This window comes from Oryx dammah, unplaced genomic scaffold (genome assembly GCF_014754425.2).
Source record: "Oryx dammah isolate SB20612 unplaced genomic scaffold, SCBI_Odam_1.1 HiC_scaffold_3, whole genome shotgun sequence".
NCBI classification, from domain to species: Eukaryota; Metazoa; Chordata; class Mammalia; order Artiodactyla; family Bovidae; genus Oryx; species Oryx dammah.
In genome coordinates, this window is record NW_024070187.1 from 34,237,338 (window position 1) to 34,263,895 (window position 26,558).

At 37.4% G+C, this 26,558-nt stretch overlaps 1 protein-coding gene across 2 annotated transcripts in view; it reads right to left on the reverse strand.

The window, feature by feature from the left end:
- MMRN1 (multimerin 1) overlaps nucleotides 1-26,558 on the reverse strand; it is a 106,533-nt gene that overhangs the window by 42,704 nt on the left and 37,271 nt on the right. For both annotated transcript variants that reach the window (XM_040237851.1, XM_040237852.1), the window contains exons 3-4: nucleotides 10,808-10,927; nucleotides 7,619-7,725 (exon numbers count right to left, since the gene is read on the reverse strand). In XM_040237851.1, coding sequence (XP_040093785.1) covers nucleotides 7,619-7,725; nucleotides 10,808-10,927 — 227 coding nt within the window. The remainder of the gene's footprint in view (nucleotides 1-7,618; nucleotides 7,726-10,807; nucleotides 10,928-26,558) is intronic.

Consider the following 26,558-nt stretch of genomic DNA (forward strand, 5'->3'; position numbering starts at 1 on the left):
TAAAAATTTTCAAGTAAAGTAAAGCCTTTGAAATAAAAAAACTTCAAAAACGCTTTATCAAATATGTTAGTAAAATTCAATAAAATAAGAATTTTAGAAAAAATTAGAACTTTTAACATCATCATGAAATTCAGATCAGTTTTATGTTTAACATTTGGAAAACAAGGTTTGTTTTTTTTTTTTTTTTTTTTTACAGAAAGGAAAAGGAGAATTGGTTTTCATAAATGACATTCTAAATCTTTTTTTAACTTTATAAGGAAAAAATTATTTCCCTTTTAAACTGAAAATAACATGAAAACTGATAAAAGATATTTTAGATATGAAAAATGTTTACAGATACTACTTAACACAAAAATTAATAAGGGAGAAATTACATGAGAAAATACAGATTTTCTAATAACTTATGTGAAAATGAAATTTTTATGACAAAACTCAAAAGTATAATGTTTAAGCGCCTTGATTTATGATGCCCTAAGTTTGATTAAATGTTTGCAGAGCTCTATGAATTGGTTAAATAGGACACTCCAATAAGAGTTTTTATGATTTAGTTAATAATAAATATATTAAATATTTAAAAATACACATAGAAATAATGAAAAAACATAATGCAATCACTGTTAACTCATCGGTGTCTAGTAGATAATTCAGTCACATGGTAATACCATTGATGTTAAAAGAAATTATAAACTTACTGAGATTTCATGTCACTCATGGCTCTAAATCTGATGAAGAAGTCTTTAAAACAGACTGAGGCAGTTACTTATATTAAATCATATCTCTGACGGGGAGATCATTTAGCTGGTGTCATCCATGTCAAAAAAAGAGCACATCAATAATTTATAGAAATTACTAAATTGCTTAGAATTTACTTGAATGATACAATGACTGATTTGTGTTATGATTTATATTACTAGGTATATAGTTTTATAATATAAGTAACATATGCACTGGAGTGGGTTGCCATTTCTTCCTCCAGGAGTAACTTAAGAAAATAAAGTAATATTCTTAATTTTTTATTTTTATATTGATTTATATATTAATTGATACCAAGTTAGTTGTCAATTTTTTGAATATAACCCCTGCCCCTTGCCATAATCAAGAGGCAGATTAATTGAGGCGATCATGATCCTGACTAAAGTGGAGTAACCGCAATAAAAATTGCAATAGCTTTTTACACAGTACATTCCCAAGGGTTTAAAATACGATGCTAAAAGTTTTCATTACAAATTATAAGGCATTATTTTATATTGCATTATATTTTAATGAAATTGGGTGTCTTCTCTTTACAAAGTATTAAATCTTGCATATTTAATGTGGAGATTGTAACATTCTATTTCATTGAATGTTCCTGATTTGGAAAGTACCAGCAAAAAGAGAGTAGTCCAGACACACACACACACACACACACACTCACACAAGAGGAAGTGAAGAGTATTCTATGTGTGTTGGGTCTTATTCAAGGCAGAGTACTTCATCCAATTATGGTTGTCTCTTTGCCACTCACTCCAGGCCAGATCCTGAATGTGCAAGAAGTGAAAACAAACCTAGGTAAGAGGTAAAGGGTCAAGAACAGAAAGGAGGTATACAAAAAGAATTTAAGTGTAATTTTCTATTCACCTTAGGGTCAAAAGAATTTCAAGTAAGTTTCATCCATACAATCTGGAAAAATGCCATTGCATTGCCAATGAGAGAATAGTAAGTGGCACACTAGAGCAAATCAGCAAATTAGAAATAAAAAGACAAGAAAAAACTTTAGAATAAGGAAATTGGAGAAGAGAATTAAGTAAAGAAAGCTTTCAGAAAGTCTCAGATGGTAAAGAACCTGCCTGCAATGTGGGAGACCCAGGTTTGATCCCTGGCTCTGGAAGATCCACTAGAGCAGAAACTGGCTCCCCACTTTAGTATCCTCGCCTAGAGAATTCCATGGACAGAGGCTGCAGTCCACGGGGTTCACAAAGTGTCAGACATGACTGAGTGACTAACACTTCAGGAAGAAAAGAGAAATAAACCAAAAAGGATAACGATTAACACAGAAATATTGACTGAAGTCTTTAGTTTTCTTGCATACTCATCTTTGGTGCTTCATTCCTCAGCATGTGGAAATATTTTAATGAAATAACAGTTAATATTTCTCCATATTTATATTAATTAATTTTTTATTTAATGATAATTGCTTTACAGAATTTTGTTGTTTTCTGTCAAAACTCAACATTAATCAGCCATAGGTATACATATATCCCCTCCCTTTTGAAAATCCCTCCCATTTTCCTCCCCATTCCACCCCTCTAGGTTGATACAGAGCCCTGTTTGAGTTTCCAGCCACTATGGAAGATGGTATGGAGATTCTTAAGAAATCTAGGAATATTTTTCTATATTTTTTAAAGTTTTAAAAAGATTGATTTGAAAGAAAATGTAAGTGGAAAGAAACCCTTTCAATATTGAATGACAAAAACTAATGTGATTGCATGTGTGTGTGTGTGTGTGCATAAAACTTCGCATTTGCTCTTAGCTATAGTCATTTTTAATTAATTGTTTTAGGAGGAAGTGGATGAAGAATTTTATTCCTAAGTAAAAGAAACAACCATTAAGCACCACAAAAGATCTTTGAGATCCAATTGTTGTATGAACCTCTTTTCTGTGGAATTCATTGGATTGGGGTCTCTGCCAAGGCTGTTAAAAACCTGAAATGCCTGTTTAACAAATTCAATAGTTTGTTATCTTTTCTTAGCTCTGTTTGTTGACTGGAGTTCAATACTTGCATTCATCCCAATTTATTTCTCCGGATTTAGATGGTGGAGAAGCACTGATAGGATCTCTGAGAGTGGAGTCAGTTACTCTCCTGTGACAAAATTCCTGGTTGATCGATGCTCTTTTATTTTTTTATTTAGCAATCTTTCTGTCTTCCTTATGTATTCTCTACCACAGGACTGCCATGATTCTAGGTTTTCCAGGCAATCATCTTATCTTGCACTTAAGCAGAGATCTTTGTTTTGTTCCATAGGTACAAATTTCTAAGTCTTTTTTTCTTGATCCTTTCTAAGAGATTGGTGCTGAGACAGAAGGACATTTATTTAGAATAATTCTACCCAGATCTTTATGTTCTTCTGATTTTTAAAAAGTTCAATATATTTTTAAAATTGTATTTCTTTTTTCTCTTTTCCAAATATAATTACTCTTTTTCCCCTTGCACTAGAATCTCTGATCTTGGTGGATCAGGGCTTAAGAGAAGCAAGGTCAGCAAGTGTCAAGAGCAGCCATTCCTTTATTAGGTGGTTTTCCTTTTTTTCTTTTAATTAGACAGGTGTTATTTTTGAGTTTTTCTTCCTTCCAGGCTTTTGAGGCATATGGAGGAAGTCATTAATGGTGTCTCAGTAATAGGAAGCTTGCTCTCTCCACCTTAGACCCAGACACCTTCCTGTGTGGTTTGACAAGGCCAGTTTCCAGCTGATCCTTTGATATCAACTCAACTCTGCATGATGATGTTGAGTACATATGTAAACATTTACTGAGATTTAGTAGCTAAATAGAATACAGTTTGATGCAACAAAAGTACATTGTGTTTTTTGACTAAAGGCATCATACTATTATTGAGCAGAGGAAGTAATGTTCTTTTTCAGGGGAAGGTGTTAATCACCACCAAGAACTAGATATGCAAAAATACAAGAAATATAGTTTTTTTGTTTCAAATATTGTAACGAAATATTTAACTATTTAAAATTTAAATATTTAATTATTTAATATGTAATGAAATATGTAACTTTTATGGCATATTGATTGAAGTAATTTTCAAAATAATCTTACTAGAGAAGCCCCATATTTAAAATAGTACAATAGCTCTTACATAATTTATTGAGTTAGTGCACACTTATGAAAAGAAATATTTTTATATATTCATAACATATGGCAGGGCCTGTTTATTCTAATAACCAACTAATTACGTTTTTCAACATTCATAATAACTATGATATATTTTAGAAAAGTTTTCTAAAATACCTTTTTACTAGATAGAGTATCTGATTAAAGCTGACTGGATTTTTTTGAAAACAGATTTTTAGACAAGTTGTTTTTCCCTCCTCTCCAATCTAACTTATTTGAACTTAAATTCCTGTCCTTTGTGTTATTAGAGCGAGCCAAAATTTCCTTTAACTACTTCAGAACATTTTAGAGACATCTACTAGAAAAGCACATTATTGCAAAGTTTATAAAATTGTCTTAGAAAGTATGTCATTACTGATATTTCAAAACATATCTTGGATACCCTATCAGAAATCTAGGTCACTTTGTGAAGACAAGCTTGCTGACCCTCAAGAAAGGTGTAACAAATGTAAAATATATAAAAATGTTACTTTGATATTGGACTTGGTGCTCCTTTTTCTTACCAACAAAACTCTATTCACTTACGCTTTTTAAAACTTAGTTTCTTCTTAAGAGTGTGACTAATATTTTAATAGCTAATCTACAACTTCTTACCAGAATTTTGATTCTCTGAGTTGCAGCAAAAAGAGAATGTGTGGAAAGTTAGTAATAATATAAATAGTATGTTGGAGAATAAGACCACAGAAAGAAATGCTCCATGGGTTTTGTTTTTTTTTTTAATGCTTTATTTTATATTGGTGTATAGGTGATTAACAGTGTTGTGCTGGTTTCAATTGTACAGTAAAGTGATTCAGTTATACATAAACATGTACCTGGTTTTTTTTTTTTCAAATTCTTTTGCCCCCATGGATTTTGGATCACACATCCTTTCCTAACAGGTTGGGGATTGGCCTACTGAAAGGGACAGAAAAAGAGAAGGGTGGAAAGTGAAGCAGGAGAAATAAATGAGAGTATAGTTGCCAGCAATTCCATTTTCTGATCTATTGATTATATATTTAAAAAGACCTGCCTAGAGCAATTTAAATTAAAATTAGTTTTCTTTTCTATTATGAAGTTAATTATGTTGTGGGAAGGAAAGTTGTGGGGAAACAAGGATTTATGACATTCGTGTAATACTTTACAAATTTTCCATGAATAAAATAATTCCCTCTTGTTGTAAAGGACTGACACGGAAGTAATCATCATCATAGCTACATAACCAGGTTATTTCAAACCCTTGAGGGCTCTGAAGGGATTTAAAGAATGGATCAGCCACACTGATTGTTCTTGCCATATTTGGAGCTGCTTGTCATGTGAGACAGCATGGAGAGTGCTGTCAAAGGAAACCTGACAATTTTCTCTCCCGCATATGAATAAAAGACTGTTGGCACACATATAAGGTGTGATGAAAAGGGGAGGAGTACCTTGGTATGTAATTGGGTAGGAATCGGAAGGAAAATGTGTGCACTCCCTCCTCACCCCCCAACCCCTGCCCCGAGGATAGATGAGATAATGAAGAATGGTTCAAGGGACAAAGGGACACAGTATTTCTTGATCCTACCAGTGCATCAAATGCACTAATGAAAAATTCAACAGCTTTTATGTACTGCGATAAAAGTGAAGACTGGGATGGTCAGGATATTGTAGGCAGCAACAGTAGGTTCCCTTGGAATCACAGTTGTATTAGGGTTGATTGTATGACAAAATGACACAATGGGCACATCTACCATCAGAAAATTATTCCTACTATAGATTTCAGTGGAAAGAAGACCTTCCCATAGCAGCTTAACCAGCAGATGCCTGCATAATTCTAGTTACAGTATTGGGACAGAAAGTCAGAGTCAGAACTGTTGTGGAATGTGTTTGTTAATGGGGATTCAAGATAACAATTTGTGAATCTAGTATTAAAGGTATCCGCAGGTTGCTTCCATTATACCAGAGGGTGTTGTTAAAAAAACAAAGCAAATCCTGTTTGGATTCAGTTTAAATATTTCATATAATACTTTGAAAAAAGGGGAAAACAGTACCTAGTAGGTGTTCAAAATTGTCAACTAGTCTCTTTTTTTTATTGTGTGTGTATATTTATAATGATGGAATTCTGTGTTTTTTCCCCCTGGGCATGAACAGTCCACCTTTAGTGATTAATAATCCATTAGCAGGTATAAAAGGAAGAGGCATGAAGGAACATAGTCCTCATCAGCTGGAGACGATGACACCCTTTGACATGCAGGCTCCTCTTCCTGCTACACGTCTGCATTCAGTCTGTTAGGTACAATAGAACGTGGAATGACATTCAAAATTTCTAGAAGGGTATATTGTGAACCCTTCTGAACAAACACTGAATATTTAAGAAATGATGATGGAATTAATAATCCTAAGGATCTTTTTTCATAAGAAGAGAAATATAAAAATGAACTGTAAACTTTAGAGTAGAGTACTACATATTCTCCAGAACTCTTAACCATCTGACACACACAGACTATAAACAAATATGTTTTACCACAGAGAGTATGTCTGTGTACCTGATGGAAATCAGAAATCCTTGGGAAGCTGGATCATATTTTGAGTTTTTTTAGAACATGCTAAACCACCTTCTTTGCAAATATTTTTGGTATAGATGATATTTTGCTTAAAACTTTGTTTTACCTGATGCTCTACTCTGAAAATGTATTAAATAACATTTCTGAAATTCAGCCCAGATCCAGAATAAAATAGCAGTACAGTGAAATTTGCCTACAGATTCTCAGTGAATGGCCTAGAAGAACCATATATAATATCCTTAACTAAACTGCAAGTTTCCTAGAGCTTTTATATTATAACTTTCTTTTTTTTTAATGTGAATCATAATGGTTTCTCCACATTTACATTAATTTTTAATCACAGTCTCTTACACTGTTGATTGAATTCCCTGCTACCTCTAATGGCCTTTCTTGAAATATTCATTCATTTAAACTATGTATTCTGATGCAGTATTTTATTTTTCAAAGGAAACCTATTTAAAGCCCAAAGCAAAATAATAGTCACATGGATGTTAGACCATAGCAGGTTACCATGCATTTGATCAGGCTTGCCACCAGAAAATCCGTAAACTTTGTTGAAAAATGGCTCCATTAGAATATGTTTTAAAAAGCAGAATTTCACTTATAGATGATATTATTTCAAATGATTGAACTGGAATAAAACTAGAAGGTGATTTTCTTTTTACATAGGGTCACTTCTAAGACAGTTTAGTTAAAAATATAAAGTTAGGATTTCTGATATTTTAATAAGGCATTGTTGATGCCACAGAGCTAAGGGAAATTAAAATATTTAGACAGATCTTCAATTATTCATCATATGAAACCAATACAAAAATGAAAGAATTTAAAGGATAGCTTATGAAATTTTAGGGTGCTGGAATAGCTCCCACATTAAGAAGCTCTAAAATAGTAACTCTTGGTAGTTTCACTTCATGTTAATTTACTTGAGTTCAAAAGAGAAAACACAACTCCTTTGGAATCAGTTGCTTATTCTTTAGTAGTTTTATGCTTCTCATTGTGATTATGAAATTACTATTAGAATATACCCTTTTAAAAATTTTAATTAGAGGCTAATTGCTTTACAATATTGTGCTGGTTTTTGCCATATATTCACATGAATCAGCCATGGGTGTATGTGTATTCCCCATCCTGAACCTCCCTCCCACCTCCTCCCCCATCCCATCCCTCAGGGTCATCCCAGTGCACCAGCCCTGAGCACCGTCTCATGCATCGAACCTGGATACCTTTTAGCTGGCATTTTGGTCCGCTGAATCCAGGACAGCACTTCCATTCTAATGAGGTAACAATCTTATATTGCATCCTGTACACAGAATTTGGTATCTTCTGAGATCTAGAGGAGAGGAGCCCAATTGGGGGAAAACAGATTATTTGTCTCACATTAAATTATTAGTTGGAATAAAAGTGGGATGATGCCTGGAATATAATAAGCTTATGTTAAATGTTATCTGTTATTCTTCTTATTATAATAATGTTCATCATCAATATTGCTATCAAACTTAGAGTTCTTTACATTATTAAAAAATTAAGGTTTATACTCTTTGGTATTTAAAATTTATACCTATCATTATGTTTTCTAAAGATACTACAATGTTTCCCTTGATAATGCTTTTCACTAAACCAATGTTAAAATCTATTTTAATTCTAATTTTTAAATAGTTTATGGGAATAATTAGTTTTAGTTCTTACTATTTCTTATATCATTAGGGTTAAAAGAATCTGCTTTCCTCCAGATCTATATTAAACAACTTGAAACAAGTTAGATATCGATGATCTGATTAAAAATATGATAGCCACTATGATTTTAACCTGTACTTTCTTATCTCTCAAGTTTTTAAATTAAACTACCTATTATTTCTCTTATATAATATTTCTCTTAGAGGGAGAGAGAGAGGGAAGAAGGGAGGGAGGGGAAGGGGGGGAGAGAGAGAGAAAAAAGAAGGATCTAACATGAGAAAATGTTTCTGAGAAGAAACCATGAAAGGGAAATGAAGAAACTATAGCATTTCAAATTAATAATCAATATATTAATAAATAGTGAATGGTACTAAATTGCAAGCTTTAAACATGTAAGTGTAAATCATAAATACAACTTGGTCACATGATTCTTATCCCTATGACTTTAATATTTAGGTAATACTTCTTATTAAATGGGTCTGTGAAATTGGTTTGTATTATCTTGTTTAATCCCCATATTAGTTCTATGAGGACAGTATTATTACCCTGGCTTGGTGATGAGGAACCTATTATTATCTTAATTTGTCACATATGACTATGTGGAGACAACAGTAGCCACTATCATGGATAAACCTTGATTATGTGGGGAAATGTATTATAACAGGCTGGGTCTTAGTTTCTATGATAACTTGATGGGTGATTAATTATGTGTGAAATTATTTCTCAGTTTTAAAATGAGCTATAAGATATCTTCCATCTCTGAAAGTAGGCTAATCATTTATCTGTATTTATTTCTGTAAATTATAATCAGCAAATAACTCTGTCCAGTGAAACAGCATCTCTAGTCCAGAAGCTAATGCTAAACAGGGAGTAAGGCAGTTTGGGAGAAGACTCTAGAGTTTATCAGGGTAAACTCAAGCAGTTAGTTGCATTACTGTTGAACTCAACCATTCCTGCTTTGACAAACTGTATCCCTGGTGCATGTGGCTCAGACAAAGAAAAACTGACAAGTGTTGCATTTGTACTGAAATAGAAAGTAAAAGGAGAGATTCACTCAAAAGTAAAGAAAGATTAAAAAAGGAGAACAAAGATACATATTTCTAGTTTGTTCAAAGAGAAAAAAAAAGCTCACCTTAAACTCAGAAGGGCAATGTGATTGGGGTTACTGTAGTGATATTTTCACTACTAAAGAATTAACAGTCCTTTCTTTGTAATGCACATTGACTAGGAAATTGTCATAAAGGGAGTAAATGCCAGAAGAAGAACTGGAGCTCAGGTCTCCCAAATCCCTAAGATGTGCTTAGCTCTTTGGACCTTGGGCCTTAGCTATGCTCTTAGGGACTAAGAAACACCCTGATTTTATGTATCCTTACTGCACACTGTTCCAGACTGATTCATTGCCCGAGTTATTTGTATGACAATTTGCATAACATTAGCCATCATGGCCTGAATAACAATTTTAGTTTTTATTGCAGGCTTTCCTGAAACACCCCCAGCTGAGCTACTGTGACTGCATGAATTCAGAGAATTTATCACTCAGCCTCACATTTTAGGAAAATTACATAATTAAAAAAACAACCCTAAATAACATAAGTCATTAAAATAGACACAAGAAGAAAGAACCCACTTAGCTGCTTTACCAAGCATAATTGCAATTAGTGGCTTGCCAAGTTATGGGCTTCTCTTTAGCCTAGTATGAAAGGGAAATTATCAATAAACCTTTAGAACCGTATGAATTTCATGGAATTAAAGGACTGTTGGTCTAGTCATAGAATATAAGTAATAGTAATAATAAAAATAGAAACAAACATAAGAGTTAACATTTATTAAAAACCCACAAACTACCAGGCACTAGGCTAAGCATATTACTCCATTTATTTCATATATGCTAAAAACACCCATAAGGGGCAATTCAGTTCAGTTGCTCAGTCATGTCTGACTCTTTGTGACCCCATGAACCACAGCACACCAACTTGTCCATCACCAACTCCTGGAGTCTACCCAAACCCCTGTCCATTGAGTCGGTGATGCCATCCAACCATCTCATCCTCTGTCGTCCCCTTCTCCTCCTGCCTTCAATCTTTCTCAGTATCAGGGTCTTTTCAAATGAGTCAGCTCTTCGCATCAGGTGGCCAAAGTACTGGAGTTTCAGCTTCAACATCAGTCCTTCCAAAGAACACCCAGGACTGATCTCCTTTAGGATGGACTGGTTGGATCTCCTTGCAGTCCAAGGGACTCTCAAGAGTCTTCTTCAACACCACAGTTCAAAAGCATCAATTCTTCGGCGCTCAGCTTTCTTTATAGTCCAACTCTCACATCATACATGACTACTGGAAAAAACATAGCCTTGACTAGACGGACCTTTGTTGACAAAGTAATGTCTCTGCTTTTTAATATGCTATCTAGCTAGGTTGGTCATACCTTTCCTTCCAAGGAGTAAGCGTCTTTTAATTTCATGGCTGCAATCACCATCTGCAGTGATTTTGGAGACCCCAAAAATAAAGTCAGCCACTGTTTCCACTATTTCCCCATCTATTTGTCATGAAGTGATAGGACCAGATGCAAGGATAACTAGTTTGTGCATTTTAGCTAAAGATCACACATCTAGTTTAATGTGATGGCTCTACCCTGACCCTACTGTACATACATGTACTTGGTATGATTAACTTTCTTTGCATATTCCAGGCCACACATGATTATGGTATAAGCAGTGGGTATTTTCAAGAAACACTACATACCTTTGAGGACAGGGTCCACTGGTCCACCCACAGGGCCCTCTGCCACTTGGAACATAAGTGACTTGGTTGTCCAGTATCACTGTTGGAGATAATCTGGTATGTACATAAGCACACCAGTTCCTAAGGAAGAGATCATTTATATTAGGAAAATATTGTCAGAAAGCATTCTTTTCATCAAGATAATTTTCATAGACCTATGTCTACTGCCACTAGTGTATATTAGATACATTGAAAATTTGATATCTAACTTTAAAATATCTAGAAATGAGAGAAAACATGCCTATTATTGCATGACTGTATTTATGGATAATAAACATTGTAAGATCAAAGTAAATTAAGAATAAATCAGAGCTAAAACCAGAATCTCTACTGTTCACCTTTAAGCTAAGTCAAAATCCAAGATTGCCCTTATGCAAATTATCAATACTAGACTGAGATAGTGACTCAGACATAGATCCATTGAACAATATGCAGTAAGACAAATGTAAGCAAATGAATGGTGTAAGGTTCAAAAGAGAAGAAAAATTGTTATTAGCTGCAAGTGATACGATTGTGAATGAAGAAAATACAGCTGTCTAGGTTGGTCATAACTTTGCTTCCAAGCAGCAAGCGCATCTTTTAATTTCATTTTAATCACCATCTGCAGCGATTCTGGAGCCCCCCAAAATAAAGTCAGCCACTATTTCCACTGTTTCCCCATCTATTTGCTATGAAATAATACAATTTAGGAAAAACATTCATAATCTTTCCCAGATTCAAATAAGCCAAAAATATTAACATTAGATGAAAATGATCTATAGAGTTTTAAGCTAAAAATATGTTCAATATTTATATTATGATAACTAAGAACTATGTAACTTAAGTGAAAGTCTTTAAAATACATACCAAGATATATTAATGTGTTTCCATTTCAGCTCAGTCTCTCAGTCGTGTTGACTCTCTGTGACCTCATGAACTGCAGCACACCAGGCCTCCCTGTCCATCACCAACCCCTAGAGTTTACCCAGACTCACTCTTTTAATTTCATGGCTGCAGTCACCATCTGCGGTGATTTTGGAGCCCCCAAAATTGTCGGCCACTGTTTCCCCATCTATTTGCCACTGAAGCATTGCTGGAAAATCCAGCTGCCCTCACATCTGTTTTGCATGACCTTTCAATCATCAGCAAATACTTCTGCCTCTAGGAATGGAAGACTGGGTAGGATATGGCTATGTGACTTTCTAAGCTATCACTTTGGGAAGCATATTGAAACAAAATTCACGCATGCCATGTACTGTACCCAGAAATTAGAGACTTGTCTAGATGGTGTTAAGGTTTTGACCTATCTAGAGTACTCACACCTGCTTCTTATATTCATGTTGTTAATCTTTTGTTCATCAAATGAGACATATTATGAAATATGTGAATGGACTTCTCTGGCTGAAGTCTTAAATGTTTAGGCTCCTAAACTGGTTCAAACTAAAATAACATTCATGAAATAGTGTCTTTTAGACTTCTAATGACTATATTTATTATATGCAGATGCCTATGTGATTTGACTTAACTCTCTGCTTCCATGAAAGCCCTGACTTGATTACAGTACCTGAGTTTTTGGTTGTAACAAAATGTTCTGAAAATAGGAAAAGAAGGGAAAAAATGACTAAAGAATCCCTTGAAAGGATTGTCATGAAGTTTACTCTTACACTAATAAATTTCATTCTCACACTAATTTGATGAGAAGCCAGTGGAATAGGTTCAAGAACACAGTTTGGTTTATATCAAGACCAACTTTAGCTGTTGTCAAAGAGAAGCAGTTATACTGAACATAGTAGTTATCCAAAAATATTTGAATCGAGAGTTTAAAGAGAGGGAACTTTGTTTAGAAGGAATATTGTAGGTGCTGGCATTTGATAAGTCTCTCTGAGCTGAACTTTGATTATCCTGGGATGAATTTAGGGCTTCCCTGGTGGCTTAGATGGTAAAGAATCTGCCTGCAATGTGAGAGATCTGAGTTTGATTCCTGGGTCAGGAAGATTCCCTGAAGGAGGGCATGACAACCCACTCCAGTATTCTTGCCTGGAGAATCCCATGGACAGAGGAGCCTGGTGAGCTATAATCCATAGGGTCGCAGAGAGTCAGACAAGACTGAGTGACTAAATACAGAACAGACTGAACTTCTTTGTAGGATTGCCACAGGCAGGCTAATAATTTGGATAAATCAACAGTATTGATTTTTAAATTTTTATTCAATATTTATGTGGAGGGAAGGTTGAGTACTTTGTTCAAAGAGAAGAGTGGGTCCAGGATCCCTAGAGATCAACCTTCTAGGATGCTCTGATCCACTTGACTCTACTCCATACTTGCCTGCCCTGCTCAGCAAAGCAGCCCTCAGCCAGGACTAGCTGGTGTTGTTCCAGAGTCTCCCTAAGGAGTCACTCCCTGATGCTGTGCTACTTATTAAAGTATCTCATTCAACCCCATGAAGTTCTCTCCCCTAAAATCACCCCCAAAATCACAGTTTTCTCCCCCTCACAATATCTCCAGTGATGTTCAGAGCTTCTCATGGATGGGCACTCTGGGCAACTGGCCACTAGACCAAATTTTTAAACTGGTGTTTCCTCCACTGAGGAACCACTGATCTTGGAAAAGCTACAGAATTTGGTTGAGTCTATAAGAGAAGAGTGAAAAGGCTGGCTTAATGTTGAACATTTTGTTCTTCCCATTTTCCCCTATAATAGGTCTGAAATCTTGGTCTACGCCTTGCTCATAAGATCTATGTCTTTGCTGTTTCCGTAAATTGAGGGACTAACACATTAAGTAAAGAAGTCTTTTATTTTCAAGTAAAACTTAACCAGAAGGGAAAATAAATAAAACCTATTAATAATGGAGTTCTCAGAGATAGAAATGGATGCTGAGGCAAAAACTCTGCTGGCTTCTCTCCAGGGTAACTGAGATGGCCCTCCTTATGAGAAAAGTTTGAAAACAAATAAGTAAGAAACAAATCAATACTGTTAAAATTTTCTCTACCACCGGAAGAAACAATGAGTTGTCTCAGTATGATTTTCTGGTGCTGGACTGTAAGCAAAGATGGGACAATAGCATCGTGGCTGCTTTTTTTTTTTTTTTTTTTTAAGCATTGCATATCAAGGAAGAAATTCAAGCACCATGAATCCCTTATTTCTTTCATCAAAATGCTGAGCAGCTAAATGTGAATGGTCCGTTTAACTCCATATAATACAAGTGGATTTTTAATGTCACTAGATATAACACTCCAAAAATAAGCTAGTATTTTCATAAGCCTATTCTACCAGAGAAATTAAATATGGCTTTGGCTTTACTAGTATTCTGATTTTCTGTTCTATTATATCAACACTCCAAATAGTTAATCTATTCACCCATATGAATCAAAAAATGGTACTTTTATCATAAATGGATTGGAAACGTTCTAAAGAAAACTTAATCAGATCTTCAGTAGAATTTCCCAAAATGTAACAATCTATCCATCTGTAAAAAGCAACTAGCTAATCAAAGTTTTGCCTCAGTTCAGTTCAGTGACTCAGTCGTGCCCGACTCTTTGTGACCCCATGAACCGCAGCATGCTAGGACTTCCTGTCCATCACCAACTGCCAGAGTCTACCCAAACCCATGTCCGTTGAGTTGGTGATGCCATCCAACCATCTCATCCTCTGTCGTCCCCTTCATCTCATGCCCTCAATCTTTCCCAGCATCAGGGTCTTTTCAAATGAGTCAGCTCTTTGCATCAGGTGGCCAAAGTACTGGAGTTTCAGCCTCAACATCAGTCCTTCCAATGAATATCCAGGACTGATCTCCTTTAGGATGGACTGGTTGGATCTCCTTGCAGTAAGTCTTCTCCAACACCACAGTTCAAAAGCATCAATTCTTTGGTGCTCAGCTTTCTTCACAGTCCAACTCTCACATCCATACATGACCACTGGAAAAACCATAGCCTTGACTAGATGGACCTTTGCTGACAAAGTAATGTCTCTGCTTTTCAATATGCTGAACATTCAGAAAACTAAGATCATGGCATCTGGTCCCATCACTTCATGGGAAATAGATGGGGAAACAGTGGAAACAGTGTCAGACTTTATTTTGAGGGGCTCCAAAATCACTGCAGATGGTGACTGCAGCCATGAAACTCAAAGATGTTTACTCCTTGGAAGGAAAGTTATGACCAACCTAGATAGCATATTCAAAAGCAGAGACATTACTTTGCCGACTAAGGTCCGTCTAGTCAAGGCTATGGTTTTTTCCAGTAGACATGTATGGATGTGAGAGTTGGATTGTGAAGAAAGCTGAGCACCAAAGACTTGATGCTTTTGAACTGTGGTGTTGGAGAAGACTTTTTAGAGTCCCTTGGACTGCAAGGAGATCCAACCAGTCCATTCTGAAGGAGATCAGTCCTGGGTGTTCACTGGAAGGACTGATGCTAAAGCTGAAACTCCAGTACTTTGGCCACCTCATGCAAAGAGTTGACTCATTGGAAAAGACTCTGATGCTGGGAGGGATTGGGGGCAGGAGGAGAAGGGGATGACAGAGGATGAGATGGCTGGATGGCATCACTGACTCAATGGACGTGAGTTTGAGTGAACTCTGGGAGTTGGTGATGGACAGGGGGGCCTTGTGTGCTGCAGTTTATGGGGTCGCAAAGAGTTGGACACGACTGAGCAACTGAAATGAGCCGAACTGAACTGATGCTTTATTTTTACCCCACTAGTGTGTCCTACATCTTGGAGAATGATTATTCTCCAATGTCTTGGAGAGTTAGTTGTTGAGACACATATGGGATAGTACATGTGAACATACCAGAGCTACAATCCAGTCTTTTTTTCCAAGGAGACAGTAAGCGATATTACTCAAAATACAAATTCACATTTTTTTAGTCCTTTGTCCAGAAATTGAGTTGTACTTTGTAATATGTGGATGGACCACTATAGCTTAAATCTCAAGTGTTCTCAAATAGGTTTGAAACTTGCCATCAACTATCTCAGAGACTCACAATGCCCATTTAAACATCTTGCTGTGAAAAAGAAAAATAATAGTTTAAACTATGTTTTACTTAAATATATTTGACCATGAACCCTTTTATTAAAAAAAAAAAACTTTTATGTATCCTACATAATACAATTTGGGAAATACAGGCTCATCTTTTTTCTTTTTTTTGGATGAATACCCTTAGTCATGAAATTAAAAGTCTCTTCTTACTCCTTGGAAGAAAAGTTATGGCCAACCTAAACAGAATATTAAAAAGCAGAGACATTACTTTGCCAACAAAGCTCTGTCTAGTCATGGCTATGGTTTTTCCAGTGGTCATTTGTGGATGTGAGAGTTGGACTATAAAGAAAGCTGAGCGCCAAAGAACTGATGCTTTTGAACTGTGGTGTTGGAGAAGACTCTTGAGAGTCCCTTGGACTGCAAGGACATCCAACCAGTCCATCCTAAAGGAAATCAGTCCTGAATATTCATTGGAAGGGCTAATGTTGAAGCTGAAACTCCAATACTTTGGCCATCAGAAGCAAAGAACAGACTCATTTGAAAAGACGCTGATTTTGGGAAAGATTGAAGGCGGGAGGAGAAGGGGACAATAGAGGATGAGATGCTTGGATGGCATCACTGATTCAATGGACATGAGTTTGAGTAAACTCTGGGAGTTGGTGATGAACAGGGAGGCGGTGATGAACAGGGAGGCTGGCCTGCTGTAGTCCATGGGGTTGCAAAGAGTCGGACACGACTGAGCAACTGAACTGAACTGAACCCTTAGTCATGCTTGCCTTCACATTTTAAACCAGCAGTTCTCAAAATTCTGTGCATATTAGAATCTTCTAGAGGGTATGACTCCTGGAGTTTCTAACTCAGGTCTGGAGTTAGTGAATATCTTTATTTCTACCAAGTCCCAGGTCAAGCTGATTCTCACCACCTGAAGACCAGTCTATGAGTAGCACCTGTTCTAGATCTCTCTGACCCACACTTCTCGCATTAATATGCAAATACCCCGAGGACCTTGTGTCTGAGCCCGCCCTCAGAGATTCTGATTGGGTAAGACTGGGATGGAGTCAATAACCTCGTATTTCTGAGCGGGTCTGCTGGCCCACAGACCACGCTTGGAGGAGGTGTTCTCTCACTTCGATCTCTCTGAAGGTGAGGGACCTTAAGAGAATACAGGTAGAAACCAGCGTTTTTTTACTTCCTGTTGTGTCTAAGACCAGAGACACCCACTTCAGTTTCTGAAAATTAGTCAGTGTAAATGATTATAAAAATGAGTTTAGCAATTTAGTGAAGATTAATATAAACATTTTTATAATTAATAAAAAATTTAGACATATGGCTAAGATCAGTTATAGTTACAATAGCAAAAATAACATTAAGCTTATTAAATTTTAAACAGCAGGTAAAATATTGACTGGCTTAACCTAGTTTCATTTTCTTAAATATATCATTGATTAATCAAATGGAAATAGCACCAGCTTAAAGGGGTCTTGTTTCCTTGAATAGACTGTTGGTTAATGAAACCTTGAGTTATTTCACAGAGACAGCACTGTGCATGTGCAAGACAGGAACTCTTATCTCCAGAATAACGGTAGGATCAAGAATCTTTGGTTTGTGGAACTCAATTGGACAGAAATGTTGCTACTTGAGGCTTTCATGAAATGAGAAGTTCTTCGATCAAGAAAATCTGGTTTCCAGCAGCAGGAAGAGCTTATATGGACTAAGCCAATCATGTTCAAGACTAGCCAATCAGGTTCCAAGTTTAAAATTCCCCCCTGAAAAAGTGAAAGTGAAGTCGCTTAGTCGTCTCCGACTATTTGCGACCCCATGGACTGTAGCCTACCAGGCTCCTCCCTCCATGGGATTCTCCAGGCAAGAGTAATGGAGTGGGTTGCCATTTCCTTCTCCAGGGGATCTTCTTGACCCAGGGATCGAACCCGGGTCTCCCTCACTCCAGGCAGACGCTTTAACCTCTGAGCCACCAGGGAAGCTCCAAATTCCCCTAGTCCCCCAAACTTCATCCTGAGTCCTGGATGCAAGAGATAGCCAGTCAACCTTGCAATACACTTTTATCTTCTCAAAAGCTGGTACCTTGGTACTGGCTTCTGTGCACAGTGGGCAGAGAGCCCTTGCTAGGTAAAGATATTTGTGACCCTAAGACACAGAAATCTTGTGACTGTCTGCCAAAGGCACCAGGGGCACTATGGCCCCTGGCAGCAGGTGGACCCTTGCCACTGACCCTAAGTGGCCACCCAGACCAAACTTGTCTAGGGGTCAGCAGTCACGTTCCTGTATCCTGCTGCTGCTCTCCAGGCTCCTTGGTGCTGCTTTCACTTCTGAGAGAAGAAACTGCTCCAGGATCAGACGTCTTTCGGGTGCGTAACCTTGTTAAAAGGTGCCTGGGCTGAAATTGTGCTGAAACCTTCTCAGGATTGTTAGATTCCCACTCTAAGGGAGAGTAGTGTGGCTTCCTGGTGGCTCAGACAGTAAAGAATCTGCCTGCCATTCAGGAGACCTGGGTTCGATCCATGGGTCGGGAAAGAGAATGGTAACCCACTCCAGTATTCTGGCCTGGAGAATCCCATGGACAGAGGAGCCTAGTGAGTTACAGTCCACAGAGTCGGACAGGACTGGGGGGACAAACACTTCCACAAGGTAGGGTGGGAATAAAAGGTTATAGCTGCTGAGATACGCAAAGGATTGAGTCCCAGGCTTTTGGATTTCTTTGTCCATGCTTGTCTGTGTCTATTTTGTTAGGCTTGTTTAATAGCCATTGGCTTTTGGAATGACTGCAGCAAAGTATTAAACTTGATATATTAAAATTTTTTTTTAATCTATATTAATTTTGGCTGTGTCCTGTCTCCCTTGCAGCTCCAGGCTCTATAGTGCAGGCTCAGTAATTCCGGCAAACGGCCTTAGTTGCCAGAAGGCATGTAGAGTCTTCCCTGACCAGGGATCAAACCTGCATCCTCTGCATTGGAACGTAGTTTCTTACCCACTGGACCCCCAAAGTCCCTACACCTGATATTAATGAGGGTCCTCTGATTCAGGAGAAGACGTCGCTCTCTGTCTAGAAATTTTGCTTTCTGCGGGGGTTGGTCTTTCACTCATGCCTATATGATTGCCTGGAGGTATAGATGTGTGTTCTTAATGGAACCAACCCTGATTACTCTCTTGTGAGAGAGTGTAAAGAAGAAATGAGGGAGTGTAAATCAGGAAAACTGCTCACTTCAGAAGAACAAAGTCTGTGCCTGGGTTAGAGGAATTTTCCACCTAAGACACATCCTTGGTATCATTTCCCTCTAGTCTTCCTGAGGTGTAGGGGGGAAACTTCCAAAATGGGGTACCTCAACCATTTACTTGCAAATTTAATGGAAAAAGAAAAGAAGTATGTGATCATACCAATCAGCCTAAGGAGTAAGCATAGGAAAAATAAATGGGAAATACATGAAGTAAAATTAGTAAAATGGGAGCTAGAAGAAAAATCATCTATTTCCAAGTTGGTCAGCATGATATAAGACACCCATGTAACTTTAGAGTGAGTTAATGAAAGAGATTAAAACAGGTGGGGCAATGTTATTAGACAAATAGGAATTTAAGGAAGGTTGAGATAGTTAAAGCAGTAACAGGAAAAAAGAATTTTATATAATTACTTTCAGTTTAAATAAAAAATATGGTAGTCAATTTGGCCTACACTTAGCCAGGTATAAAACAAAGCAAAAAAACACCTTCCAAAACACAAATAAAACTTTAAGAGGATGCTTGGTAAGCTCATTGAAAATAGCAGTTAAGTAGTATTAAATACATCTAAGAGTGGCTGGAGAAGGTTGAATTATCTCAAAGATGGAGACACTTTCTAATGGAGATATCTAAGAATCATTTCGTTACAGAACTCTATCAGTAAGTTTGTACCTGTCCTTTCTTGTAACATGGCTCTTTCAGTTATGTACCTTTATTCTTTAAATGGTAACATGTTCTTGCAATTTCTATATAAAACTTCCTACTGTATATATAGTATAATGAAGTTATGAAAAAAACAACAACAAAAAAAGAAAATGGCTTTCTTTTGTTACACAGCATAGTTCTAACATCAGCTGGAGTCGGAGGAAAATGCCAGAGAATGGTCTTTGAATTATAACACTCAGTTACAATTAGACTTCTTTTGTAAAAGAGGAGAAATGGGAGGAAATTTGCTTTATCCTTGTTTGTTGAAAGGGAAGAAGCCTTTATACAATTGAATACATTTTGGTTTTTCCTCACTGACAATTTTAACCTTCTTCTGTATGAGCCAAGCTAGCAGGCATTAAACTGCTTTTAAGGGTGTGTGTGTATATGTATGCAGGGCTTCCCTGGTGGCTGAGCAGTAAAGAAGCAGCCTGCCAGTGCAGCAGACACAGATTCCATCCCTGGGTCAGGAAGATGCCCTGGAGAAGTAAATGGCTGGCACTACAGTATTCTTGCCTGAAAAATCCCATGGACAGAGGAGTCTGGAGGGCTACGGTCTTGGGAGTTGCAAAACGTCAGACATACTTTAGTGACAAACAACAACATATGTATTTAAAAAAGGAAACTCTGCCAGTAGGAACAAACATTGGTGTTGGTGCTCAATGCCACAGACTATAATGTGGAGGAGGCTTTGAGGTGAATGCTCTCTACCTGGAAATTGCCCAGATGCCTGTGGTCTCTGCTGGGGAGGTAAAATGCTTTGATTTTCTACTAGGAAGATTAAACCCCAACATGCTCTGAAAGAAGTGAGCGCTTGATTATTTCAGCCTGTTTAGTTGCTCAGTTGTGTCCAGCTCTTTGCAACCCCATGCACTGCAGCATCTCAGGGTTCCCTGGCCTTCACTGTCTCAACCTGTATCCTCTGTCAAATTCAGCTTTGAATCTCAGGCAGCCTCCTCACTTCACTTTCTTCAAGGTGATATGGTCACCTCTTCTACCCTCCTCATCAGGTAAGCTTTCAAGGTGGAGAGTGAGACAGAGCCTGGGCTTTCCTAAGATTCTCTACAATAGGCAAGCCCACATCCAGCACGTTGGAGAAAACTACTAAGGATCCTCTGACCAAGCTGGTGGCAGTCTTGGGAATGCATGGATGGATTTCCTTGGCAACTGGGTAACACCTGTGTACACTATACTTCTGACAACCGTTTCTAATGGAAAGCTTTCCAGCGATCCCTGAATGAGTCCTCACATCCGAGCTGGTCACCTTTGAGACTGTCATTCTCTTCAGTGGTGTCTCGGGGACTTCCTAGAGCCAAGTCACTGCTATGCTGGCTTGTTTCTTTCCAAAAACCAAACCAAACTAGGGACTGGTTTCTAAATCCTAAGGTTCTTACTTTCTCCCTCATGCCTATTGAGGCTGTTTCATTTCCTTCTTTTTGAGGGGAGTAACAATCCATTTGCAATCCATTCTCAGCTCTTGGGTTTAAAACTTAGCATATTGACCAAGCTTTGATGTAGGGGTTACATGCCCACCCAGGTGCTCTCTCTCTCTAAACCTTCACTCTTGGAGGGGTGGGCTAACTCCTCAGAACCAGAATTAAGGTTAAGAGATGGTGAGGAGGGCAAGGCTCTACTGTGCTCAGGTACTTCCTATAAAGGAAAAAGTATGGTTTGAACCCCAGATTGGTGCCTTCTTTCATCTCCTGTGAACTCAAGAGTGCAGCCAACATTGCATCACCCAGACCTTGAGTTTCTGCTGGTTGACACCAGACCCACTCCATGAATGTGAGGAAAGGCCTTTCTATGCTCTTGGTATTTTTGCTAGCCAACAAGCAAACTCTTTTGAGCACTACTATGGAGGAAATTTTATCAGCCAACTGCAGAGCTCAGTTTCACTAAAGGGCTTATTTTTCCTCCAGTGATGGAGGACTCCTGGTTGTTCTACCATCAGTTCTGCCTTGCACTGTGGTTATCCACTTTCCTCAGATTAAGAATAGGCACGTACAAGTAATGGGGTCACATATTTCACTTCAACTGGTTTTTCCAAGTTATTAAATACATTTTTCAGCAGCAAAACCAAACTGGGTATTTATAGAAGAAGAAGGAACTGGCAGCCCACGCCAGTATTCTTGCATGGAGAATCCCATGGACAGAGGACCCTGGCAGGTACAGTCCATGGGGTTGCAAAGAGTCGGACATGACTGAGCGACTTTCATTTACTTCACTTCACTTCAAGGATTTGCAAAAGAGATGTAAAATTCTGATTCAGAGGGAAAACCTTCAGAAAATGCCTGTCTTGCCTGAGTCGGAGCCTAATGATGGACCTTGACTCTTCCTGTGGAGTTTCCAGTAGTTTTCTCCCTATATGAAGGGAAGAATCTCTTCAAGTGCCCCTGAGGTTTTCACCAACCATCCTAGAGCTGCAGGTCCAGCTCTGGACTTGTACTCTTCCTTCCAGATCATCAAAAGGGATTGGTCTCCCTTTCCCGTACTCACCAGAGTACATAATTTAGTCCAGGGGGTCCTCTGCCTCAGGCAGGGCAATATCCCTCAAGACAAGTTCCCACAGGTCTGGATGACCAAGGTCTACCCCAGGGGATTTGTATATGTCACTCACTCTTTTCTACCTTTGATCTATGATGGTGGTGGTCTAGTCCCTAAGTCGTGTCCGACTCTTGCGACCCCATGAGCTATAACCCACCGAGCTCCTCTGTCCATGAGATTTTCCAGGCAAGAATACTTGAGTGGTTTGCCATTCCCTCCTCCAGGGGATCTTCCCGATCCAAGGACTGAACCCAGGACTCCTGTATTGCAGGCAGATTCTTTACCAACGGAGCTACCAGGGAAGCTCATATAATTTGATAAATAAAATGCTGTCCTACTGAGACTATCCTAAAAAGATGAAACTCTGCAGGCTATTCTAATTGGGAGATAAACACCAATCTGAAATTCCTGAAAAATTTCAGGAAGGAAAGTCTAGATCTTTGGGATGACAGGAGGGCAGTAAGAACCAAGACGGCTGACCCAATAGTAGTAAAAATTCGTCCAGGTGCCAGGACTCCAAATTCAAAGCAATAGCCTTTAAACGAAGCATGTGGAGGAAAATAGAAAGCCTTTGATAGCCACATTTCTTATATGCAAAGTAATCTGACTTTCTTAACCCCCACATAACCCTCCGATGCTGCTCGTACAGAAACTCAGAGAGGGGTCCCTAGCGGGCTTCTGGTTAGGATTCCAGGACTGTGATGTGTGAAAGAAAGTGAAAGTGAAAGTCGCTGAGTCACGTCTAACTCTTTGGAATCCCATGGACTATATAGTCCATGGAATTCTCCAGGCCAGAATACTGGAGTGGGTAGCCTTTCCCTTCTCCAGGGGATCTTCCCAACCCAGGGATAGAACCCAGGTCTCCTGCATTGCAAATGGATTCTTTACCAGCTGAGCCACAAGGGAAGCCCTGTAATGCAGGTTCAGTACCTGGTCAGGGAACTAAGAGCCTACAAGCCATGTGACATGGCCAATAAATAAATAACAAAAGCTCAGGATCAGAGATGATCATTTTTGTACATTTGAAAGCCATTAACCAAATTGTAGAGGATATATATCCTGTGGTGCCAAATACATATGCTTTGTGAAGAACTTTATCTAGAGCCTACTGCTGGTTTATAGTTCTGGATTTAAAAGATGCTTTTTACTACGTAGCCCTGAGTCCCAAGAATTGTTTCCCTGCAAATGGGATGATCCATTGCCACAAGGATTTTAGCATGCCCCTCCCTGCTGCCGCCTATTTTGGGGGAAGCCTTAGCCAAGGAATTCAGGGATCTCCAATTAATGGAGTTTTAATTCAATATGTGGATGATATACTAATTGCTAGTAAAATTAAGGAAGCTTCAGACCAAAATATAATCTTCACTTTAAACTTCTTGGTAGACCAGGAATATAAAAGCATACATTTTCAACCAATTTTAAGATATATACGATTTGAATTATCAAAAGGGCAAACAGATTTACTGCAAATAGAAGGAAAGTATTACCTAGAGTAGCTGTACTCACTACCAGATGGCAATTGTGTGGATTCTGGGGAATGGCTGGGTTTTGTCATATTGGGATTCCCAAGTTTGGACTTATGGCTAAGTGCTTATATGAGGCTCTTAAAGGAAATGACAGTGAGCCATTAAGATGGAACTTTTAACATTTTACTGGAGGTTTTATTCAGGGTAACTGGGGAAAAGTAAAAAAAAAATGGATCCATACTAAAAAGGAAGAAATAAAACTTATATTTGCATATTTCATGCATGTAGGAAATTGAGTCCACTAAAACACTACTAGAGCTAATATGCAAGTATAGCAAGGTTGCAATATATGAGAAATAGTTTTGTTTATACACATTAGAAACTATTCAAAAAATGAAACTAAGAGAGCAATTCCATTCACATTTAGTTAGTTAAGTCTCTCAGTCGTGTCCGACTCTTTGCGACCCCATGGACTGTAGCCCACCAGGCTCCTCCGTCCATGGGATTCTCCAGGCAAAAATACTGGAGTGGGTTGCCATTTACTTCTCCAGGGGATCTTCCTGACCCAGGGATCGAACCCAGGTCTCCCGTATTAGAGGCAGACGCTTTAACCTCTGAGCCACCAGGGAATTAGTATCAAAATAATCATATCCTCATGAAACATTTAAAAAGGAAATGCAAAAATTATGAAATATCATGGAAAGAACTTAAAGGTGACCTAAATAAATGAAAAGTGTTTACTGATTAGAAAACTTAACATTGTTAGATCAATTTGGTGAGTATTGCCATCCTATCTCTTAAAGGCAATCTTGATCAAAATCCCAGCTGGCTTTTTCACAGAAATTTAAAGCTTAAAATTCATATGGGAAATGCAAGTAACTCAGAATAGCCAAAGCATACTGGGAAAAAAAAAATAGAGCACTCTCTACTTACCCTATCCAATTTCAAAGCATACTACAAAACTACATTAATTAAGACTTGCATTTGGCTTAATTAATAAGATATAGATAGAGATCAATGGATCAAAGTTAGAGTCCAGAAATAAACCTTTACATTTATATTCTGTTGATTTTTGTCAAGAGTGCCCAGCACTTTAAAGGAGAAAAGAAAACTCTTTTCAAGACCAGACAAATGGATAGCCACATGCCAACAAATGAAGTTGAACTGCTATCTTAAGCCAGATATGAAAATTAACCAAATAACAGGTCAAAGCTGTCAAAGGAAGAGCTAAAACTCTAAACCTCTTGAAAGCATAGACGAATATCTTCACTACTTGGGAACCTTTTCTAGTATACTAAGATAAGAAAGAGAAAGGCACATAGACTGAAAATAAGTAAATTATATTTACCTGCAGAAAACATGTTTTATGTGGAAGATTGTGATGTATTTACAAAAATATTTTGGAGGTAATGAGTGAATTTAGCCATCTGGTAATATATAAGGTTGAAGTACAAAAACAACCCTCTTGTTTTTCTTTGTACTAACTAAAATACTTAAATATATGAAATTTTAAAATTTCTATTCATGTGAAAGCACCAGAAGTAATCTAAAAAGAGACACTGTGGATCAGAAGAAAATATTTGATAAAGACAAAAAAAAATAACATCCAAAAAATATAACAAATTCCTACCAATAGGTAATATAAAGACAAAACATAGAACACTGAAAAATGGATAAACTACTTGAACAAACATTTTATACAAAGAGATACTAATGTCTGTTATACATGTAAAAAGGTCAGTCTTGTCAACATCAAGAAAATGCAAATTAAGATCATAATGGAGTAATACTTTATACCTCCAAAAAGAAAACATTGAAGATTTGACAGTCTCATGTGTTCAGAGGAGAGAGAGAATTGGAATCTCATACATACTACTGGTGGAATTATATAGTGGCACAACCACTTTGAAAACCAATGTGTTAATATCATGTAAAAATGAACTTTGAATCCTCTGATCCAGTGGTTAGATATACACTTTCGAGAAACCATGGCACATATGTACCAGGAATCATGTATCTGAGTATTTATAGCAGTATTATTCATAATTATCAAAGCTTAAAAGTAGTTTCAATGTCCATTTATGACAGAATGGTGAAATACATTCTGAAATATTTACACATAGATTTATTCATCAATACTTAAACTTGTGTGATGCAAGCAAGTTACAGAAATAATACCATGTGATGCTCTTTTCTTACATAAAGCTAAAAAATAAATCAATTTTGTATCAAATATCACACAATTTTAAGTATCCTTTAAGAATAATGTAAAAATAAATCCTGCCTTACAGAAAGATTCAGTTGAATTGCTGTGCTGATCCATCTCTTATCAATTAGACAATATAGTACCTATAACTTTTCTCAAGGCCATTTCTAAAAAACTTTGTTTATATCCAGGCATGTATGCTCACTCTCTTCAACATATAAGATAATAGAGGAATGTGAATTGACCATTCTCCAAGGAGGCTAAGAAACTGTAACAACATTAAAGTAGGTCATTTGCCAAAAATGCCATGATCAGACAAAAATGGCTTTTATTAAAGCACCTAGTTTTAGTTGACATTCTGGCAGAAGCCATCCAAAATGATATTTAAAGATATTCCACACCTTAAGGAATCTTAAATTGAAGATATATATTAATGTTATAAATTAAGTTGTAGGGGAATGGAGAGTTAAATGTTAATAGTTAAATGAGTATAGACGCAAAAATATTATTTGCAATTTTATAAAAATTTATTAAACAAATCATATGAGAAAGAAAATTATCTTAACATAAATGGATGAAACTTAGTTGCTATAAGCAGAAGTCT